Below are 8,435 nucleotides of genomic sequence, written 5' to 3' on the forward strand. Positions count from 1 at the left end.
GTCAAAACGCCGATGCTCTGAGGTTGTCTTGCTTAAATGCCAGATTTGAAGCTATCTTCAACTTTAATATGCATACTAAATAAATAAATACCTAAATTTACCTAAAATACCTAAATAATACTAAAATAATAATCAATAAAAATAAAAATAATATAAATAATACTGAATGAATGAATAATAATAATAATAGTAGTAATAATAAATTATAAGAAAACTAATCAATTCGTTGTAAATTTCCACAACATAAGTTAATCCGTAGACATTACACAACACAGGTTAAAACTACGACTTTACAGAACACAGGTTAAACTGTGGGTTTCATGCAACACAGGTCACAGACTATAGGCCTAACAAAACACAGTTAATAGTTAATACTGTGGGTTTCACACAAAGCCACGCGCCCAACACAGGTAACACTATGGGCCTCACACAACACAGTCAATAGTTAATACTGTGGGTTTCACACAACACAGGTTAAACTGGGCTTCACAAAACACAGGTAAGACTGTGGATTTCACACACCCCACAGGTTTAACTGTACGTTTTGTAGAAACCCCCTGTATATGATGCACCTTTAATTATATTATGGAAGTGAACAAAAAAAAATTGAACAAAATTCAAATCACGTTAAGAAATTTTGTGAAATTTTGCTTCTGGCTTCCCAGGGGGAGTCTGTAGCACTAACGAAGCTACTTACTTTCTGATAACGTCTGCTGCTGCTGCCCAGTTCTTCAATGCTTCCTTAAACTGGTGATGCCTGAAACACGCGTAATCACATTCATATTATACTGTGCCACGCTGGCAACGAAATATACGATGAATGCATCCGATACACCAATAAACACTTATTATATTTGTAAACAGGACACTAGATACGTGCGCGCACAAACGTACCTGTGGAATTAATGAGCTAGGTAGTTGTAAAAGTATACGTGCTAACAAGCGCACTTGTGCTAATAGGCATGTGTGTAACAGTACCTGGCCAGGTAGACGTGTATAGGTATCCATGTCAAAAAGCATACCTGTGCTGATGAGAGTACCTGTGCTAACGAGTATACCTGTAGCAGTAACCGGCCAGGTAAGTGTACAGGGTACACATGCTAACGAGCGTACCCGTAGCAGTACCTGCCCAGGTAAGTGTTCAGGTACACATGCTAACGAGCGTACCTGTAGCAGTCCCCCCCCCGGCCAACTACATGTAATGAGCTAACGAGCGCACCTGTAGCAGTAGCCAGCCAGGTACGTGTAACGAGCTAACGAGCGTGCTGCGTACATGTAGTAGTAGCCGGCCAGGTACGTGTAGGGGTACACGTGCTGGTTGCTGTAGTAGAGCTAACGAGCGTACCTGTAGTAGTAGCCGGCCAGGTACGTGTAGGGGTACACGTGCTGGTTGCTGTAGTAGAGCTAACGAGCGTACCTGTAGCAGTAGCCGGCCAGGTACGTGTAAGGGTACACGTGCTGGTTGCTGTAGTAGAGCTGGTCGGCCTCTATAGCCTCGTTGAACAGCGAGATGCTCGACGGACGAGAGAAGTCCGGCTGGATCTCGTTAAGGTCGCCAAGGTTACCGAGCGCGAGCGGGTAGCGCGTCAGGTGACCCAGGTCGTACATCATCCATAGCAGCTCCTGCGGGCACGAGCGTCACATTACTTTAGATTCTAATTTCTTTTTTTTATAATTTCTTTATTTCCAGATATGTTACAAACATGTTATAGCCAATAATTTGATATGTAGGTATACATTTATACACAATAACTTTATACTTAACCTACATTGTATGTTAGGGATCCTGCACATTGCCATAATCATAAATGGATTCTCATTTCTATCACAGATGAAGCAGCTGTAGCAGCTGTAAGCAGCAATAGTGCTGGTGAATTTGTAAATTACCATTAAATAAAATAATAATAATTTTAACAATTTAATATTTAAAACTCAAATTTGTAATTTATAATTTGTAAACTGAATTTGTAATTTTTTTGTTTTTTAATTGGTAGATTTGTAATGCTAGTGGGTGCCGTGGCAGAATCAGCAGTGGAAGGAGATTGTGCATTTGTACAGCAAACACGCCTGATAACCAATGTGGACGCTGCGGCAGGTTATCTCCCTTACATGGTTTCTCGGTCAGTACTCGGTATAGGTAGATAAACTTGTGGCAACTTGTTATGCACACAGCGAACATAATCAGACGTCAACACACGCGAATCACAGGTCCAGTCATCACACAGGAGCAATTAATTTGATGCGCCGAAATAGAATCTTTCAGTTGACACAGTTTCACCGAGGACTGGCCTCATGATATAAACAGGTCATGTCAAATACCCTTAGCGGACTATTTCTTATGTATTCATTAATACATATACTAATTAATACACTGTAACACATACTAATCCATTATAACGAGCAAGCCCTATGATGATAACCGTCCTCCTCACACAAGGTTACCACTAGCAGAAACTTTGAGAACTCGTGAGGTAACACAGTGCAATATAGCAAGTCCCTAATAAACCAACGAGTAAACCTTTCACATAACGGCTTGCATCAACCGAGTTCGTGTGTCAACTTACATGATTTAAGAGCCCTACATGACATAACAAGCGGTCCTACAGGATATATAACAGACGCCCCTACACGACATAACAAGCCATCTAACCGGTGGCCTCGCACTACATAACAAACGGTCCTACAGAATATAACAAACGCCCCTACACGACATAACAAGCCATCTAACCGGTGGCCTCGCACTACATAAGAAACGACCTCCAGCGAACCTAACCCAGCCTCTCGCACAGCGGCGCCCCCTACCTGCTGCAGACATCCGAGGTCGTAGCTGTCGGTCGTCGCGTTGATGTGCGGGTTGACGGCGGACACGAGCGCCGCTACCTCCATCTGGCGCGTGCACACGACCGGGTGGCCGTTCACGTACAGCCAGCTCTTGTAGGCAAGCTCGGACGTGATCGGCTGCCCCCGCTTGTCCTCGTAACCCTTGCCTGAGACGAGAGAGAGAGAGAGAGAGTACAGCAGTGCTTCACAATCATTCATCTTCTTTCGCTGCTTCGTTGTCATGGCCACCACCGCTAGCAGTAGCAGTAGTAGTACTAGTAGTATTAGTATTATTATTAGTTGTAGTAGTAGTAGTAGTAGTAGTAGTAGTAGTAGAAGACTAGTAGTACTAGCAGTCCTGAGTGAATAATACTTATATTATTAGCCATTATTATTCACTCCTGGTACTATAGTGGTAGTAGTAGTCGCAGTAGCAGTAGCAGCAGCAGCAGCAGCAGCAGCAGCAGTAGCAGTAGCAGCAGCAGCAGCAGCAGTAGCAGTAGCAGCAGCAGTAGCAGTAGCAGCAGAAGCAGTAGTAGTGGTTAAACAGTTGTCCCTACTTCATCAGGCTTTGGATAAACGGGTGCATCGCCTAAACGACATGTCTTTGGCAAACAATTCTCACGCAAGTCGTTATTTGTTCACAACTTAAACGGGAACACCGCTTACTCGGGACATTTTCAGGGTCCCTAAACTGTTCCCATAAAGCCATCACTGTATCTAGTAATTTAATGATAGTACAGTGGCAAAACTGGAAGCATGACCTTGGCAGCTAGCTACTCATCGCCAGAGCAATCATAAACACAATAGGATTAACTGGCAGACAATGATGCAAATCGACGAATTAAGTATAATAAAGTAAGCAATTAGTAAAATTTAATTAATTAATTACCAATTTAATTCAATTTTTGTCATTACTTTATTACTTATTTATGATGATATAACATAGGATTTTTGCGATTATAACTACACATCGAGTAAAACTTGTGAAAGACAGCGCCGATGGTTGCAAGCTATGGATGCGCTTATTTAGTTGCATCATCCATCATAATCAACACTAATACTATATGATAGCTTAGCTAGTTGTTTGTTTGTATCACTGCCATGAGAAGAAAGACTTTCGTCTTTCTTCTCATGGCAGTTAGACGCCCCACGCACGCCCCTGACATGGGCACCAGAGGGAAAGAGAAAAACGGGAAGACCAAGGGAAACATGGCGAAGGACACTGGAGAAAGAAAAGATTACATTAGGGTTTAAAACATGGAACAAGGCCGAAAGCGCTGCCAAAGATAGAACGTCGTGGAGAAATTTGATTTCCAGCCCTATTCTCCACGAGAAGAGAAGTAACTAAGAATCACTGCCATGACACACGACACGATTAAAATTTAAATTGACCTTCCTCGTGAGGTGTATCGGTGCAAATCCAATATATCAGTCAGTCAGCAACCACGTACTGCCCATATATGCAACTGTCCCCTGACAGATCGCAATGACAGCTAAAGAACAAGTGTGAGGAACAGCCGAGGTTTTTGGCAGATCAAGATCACAGTGATGCTAATCTAATTCGGACCTATGCCAAACCGACACACCCACGATATGAAAATCGCCCAAGAGCAACAAGCAATCAGCAATGCTACCTCCAGGACTATTGTACAACACAAGTAGGTTTAAGCACACGCAGGCAGGAATGAAGAACAAAAGGTAAAATGCTGCATAATTAGTACAGGTTTGATACATTCATACAACAGAGTCCAGACTCATCCTTTTTATCACTCGTCACATTAACACGTGACAGGACAACATTCACCCATATATTCTGATAGAATATCCACGTACATCACATGAAGAGATTGATTGGTGGCTATAATTAAGTGCCTGTCACCCGTATACCCTTTCAGTATAATTTCACCTACAGCCGCACCGTGTGGACTTTAACCCAACTTACGATAACAGACCGCCAACAATGATCGTCACTGTGAAGTGCAATAATTCATAAATCGCATGTGTATATTATATGGAGTGAGAAATTGATGATAGTTTGGTAGTTCAAATCAATTAGAATTACTCACTAAGGAGTGGATTGTGCTCGCAACTATCGTACAGCGGACCTACTGTCGTTTCATATTTAAATAAACCATATACCAATTCGACTAGCATTCTTGCTGTTGGAAACATAATATCAAGAGTACATGTATAATTAATAGAGAATATCTCTATTATGTATTGTAGGCCCTACTCTTGATAATATTAACGATGATGAAAATATGATGTAAATGCAATAACACCCTACAGAACAAAAATGCAAGTATCAGGAAGTGTTTCTGTTTGGGTGGATACTAAGCATTAACCAAATTTTGCGGGTCCAATGAATTAACCATTTGCTTGATCAGATCCACTGAACTTATTCCACCTGATCTAACACTGTAGGCGAGGTATATTCGTACAAGATTAAATACAATATGGCGGCACATAACAGCCAATGCGTGCTTGTTGCTATTTATGACCCATTCTGTGATAGCTAGGTCACAGCGGCAGTTTAGCCAGTGAAGGCACACTTGCATTTGTTTGGGCAGATCAGGAAGGAACAAGTGATCCAGATCAGACAGGTCCATCCTGAACATACAGTTAAATCTTCACACGTGGAGCCGCAAACCTTTCTCAGCATATAGCATATATAGAGCATATATAGGAGAATAGTGTGAATTACCAGGGATCATTGACACACTCACTCCCTGATTTTGTTACTGGCATACATGGTATACATACCACTATATTATATAATGTACATGAATTTCGCGCACCATCCACGCATATTTATTCGCACTACGTTTTGCATTATTTTACCATGAAGGGTGACCTCCGCGGAATTTTCCAGGTCTTTTCCGTAGACGACCCACGCGTGGTCTTCCGATAGAGCCAGGTGGACATCACGGAGCTCCAACAACTGGCAGGCTGCGACCACTGCAAACGCCACTCCGAAACAGTCTAGCTTGTTTCCTGCAAGAAACAACATCTTCTGGTGAAATCTGCTATCGACGATAATAATGCAACAGCATGTATGTGTGTGTATGCGTGGGTGAAGAATGATTGTATCTTTACGGTGTGAAATCTACGACCATGGCCTAGGTTTTAAACGACGCATTATCGATCCTCACATGCATGATCTGCCCCAATTAAAATTTTGTAGAGCTTTGTGTTGACGCTTTAGCTTAAATCCAGATGGACAATGTCTTTTTATAGTACCACGTACGAGCATATTTACACATTTCACACCTTCATACAATTTGCGTAATATATATATTTTAAATACTGCATAAAATCATTAACGAAGTGGCTGGAGGTACGGCAGCCGTCGTTCTTTGAAGCCCCTTTTGACGTTTGTTTGAAGACTGAGGCAATTATTTGCGATCTTCTGATGTCAAGTTTAGAATAATGTTCACTTTCATACCCAATCCAAGTGTTTTCTAGGTCATAAAAACTCTCAAAACGTGAATTTATTTCCCAATGCATTATTTCGAAATCTGAATTGGCCGCCGCCATCTTTGCCTTGTTTGTATGAAAGCGAATGGACTGCCGTACGTACCTCCAGCCTCGTAAATTGGAGATACGGCTGCCGTTCCTCCAGCCACAGGCACTTGGAGCGTTTCAATAATATATAATGCTAAATAAATACGAAATCTATTTACTACCAGTACCAGTCTTAATGTTTCGATTTCTCTACTCTCTTTCACCTATTATTGCCGACAATTTCCTGTAAATTCCGCCCAAATGCTCATCTGCAACACACTGTCACACGCTGGCCGCCGCACGCTAGCTGCTGGACACTGACACATAAATATATAGTTATGTGTCAGTGTGCAGCAGCTAGGGCCCAAGGATAGAGAACATGGGTCCCAATAAAACCAATGTGCCTAAACCTAACCCTAACCCTAATTCTAACCCTATAATCCTAACCCTAACCCTAATCCTAACCCTAACCCTAACCATAACCCTAACCTATTATATTTATATAATATTATATTTATAAATTATATTGATGTAAATGACATTGGTTTTATTGGGACCCATGTTCTCTATCCTTGAACCGCAGCTAGCGTGCGGTGACCGCGTGTACTTGTGTGTTGCAGATGAGCATTTGACCGGCATTTACAGGCGATTTATTATAGGCGAAATAGAGTAGAGAAACATTAAGACTTTGGTAGTAAATACATTTCGTGTTTATTTACCTCTTTTTTTTATTGAGACGTTTCAAGTGCCTGTGCCTCCAGCCACTCACTGCCAATCATTAACTTACCTGTGAGAAAGCTGTGCAGAGACTGCAAGTGTGCCTTGTCTTTATAGTAACTTCTCGTGAGTGATTGCCAGATGACGTCAGATACTCTCTTCAATAGCTCACGAGTAGCGAACTTCCCAGTGTGTTTACTCAAATCGACGTTCGATTTCACGAGATGCTCAAATCTGGTGTACAGCGTTTCAACGCTGATCAGTTCTAGTGGCGTAGGGAAGCCATGCTCCAGCCTCCGCGATCCGATTTCTGGCGTTAGAAAGCGATTCGAGGTCAAAATATTTTCGATCGCTCCGGCGACGATAGACAACAATACAAGATTCGGTTCTTGGCACTCTGTCAATTCATATTTAAACAGGTTAACGGCGGATTTCCCATTTTTTATCGGAAAGAATCGCTTTTCATGCTCTCGAAACCCCGCCATCTTCGTCAAAACAAATGCAGTGCGCATGTGCGCGACGCGTGTTGCGAAATGCGCATAAATTGGTTTTCACAAGTTTATCCTGATCAAGAAAATCTAACTTCGTAATGCGCAATAAAAGTATACGCAAATACCTTAATGTTATTTACGCTTCTCTATTTTCAGGTGTAGCAATTTTTATTAAAAATTGTCATGCATGATAATGCAGTGACGCCATGACTGCGAAAAACATGGCGGAGGACCTGAAAGAATCCTGTGAGACGGCTGAAAATTTGACGAATTCAGCCGATAGCCGCGATGATGGCAGCAATGAAAATGGAGAGGTTTGTATGCCGTATTCGGGTAGGTGATTTGGTTTGGTGAGTCACGATAGAGGCTGGTCAGAAGGAGGGGTATGACTCATAATCGACTCACACGCATGAGAATGAATGAGTCACATATACTGATATAGCTGATGGCATTTGTACTAAGCGAAGTCTACTGAGTAAAAGAGATCCCAATCGCAGCAATTCTGAAACTGACCTTTTTTTTAAACAAAATTGTTCAATAAAAGAGAAAGACAAAGACTGGACGAAAGACAAAGACAAGACAAGATCAAAACAAGACAAGATAAAGACAAAAAGTTCAAAAAAACTGTTTTCAACTGAGTCAGAAAACTTTTTTTAAAACTAATACATTTTTTTTTTTACAAAATTTTTTGTTTAATTAAATTGTCAGGGCGGTACAGGGGGGGTCCAGGGGGTCCAGACCCCCCCTTCGCGTGTTCCCAAGTTTGGGTACGGTTAGACCCCCCCCCTGGTACAAAATCCTGTACACGCCCTGCGTATTGACATTGTAAATCACATCTTGCTGTGGAAAGGTCCAAAAAATTATTATCACACCCACCCAGAAAAAATCCTGGATACACCC

At 41.8% G+C, this 8,435-nt stretch overlaps 2 protein-coding genes across 2 annotated transcripts in view; one reads left to right on the forward strand and one right to left on the reverse strand.

The window, feature by feature from the left end:
* Positions 1-7,566, reverse strand: part of LOC106806356 (menin-like) — a 15,755-nt gene extending 8,189 nt beyond the window's left edge. Inside the window, exons 1-5 of the mRNA XM_014808268.1 lie at positions 7,115-7,566; positions 5,665-5,817; positions 2,803-2,987; positions 1,418-1,623; positions 698-757 (exon numbers count right to left, since the gene is read on the reverse strand). Coding sequence (XP_014663754.1) covers positions 698-757; positions 1,418-1,623; positions 2,803-2,987; positions 5,665-5,817; positions 7,115-7,556 — 1,046 coding nt within the window. The 5' untranslated portion in view covers positions 7,557-7,566. The remainder of the gene's footprint in view (positions 1-697; positions 758-1,417; positions 1,624-2,802; positions 2,988-5,664; positions 5,818-7,114) is intronic.
* Positions 7,567-7,684: 118 nt separating this feature from the next.
* LOC106806378 (cleft lip and palate transmembrane protein 1 homolog) overlaps positions 7,685-8,435 on the forward strand; it is a 35,332-nt gene continuing 34,581 nt past the window's right edge. Inside the window, 1 exon segment of the mRNA XM_014808301.1 lies at positions 7,685-7,849. Coding sequence (XP_014663787.1) covers positions 7,742-7,849 — 108 coding nt within the window. The 5' untranslated portion in view covers positions 7,685-7,741.

This window comes from Priapulus caudatus, unplaced genomic scaffold (assembly GCF_000485595.1).
Source record: "Priapulus caudatus unplaced genomic scaffold, Priapulus_caudatus-5.0.1 Scaffold156, whole genome shotgun sequence".
NCBI classification, from domain to species: domain Eukaryota; kingdom Metazoa; phylum Priapulida; class Priapulimorpha; order Priapulimorphida; family Priapulidae; genus Priapulus; species Priapulus caudatus.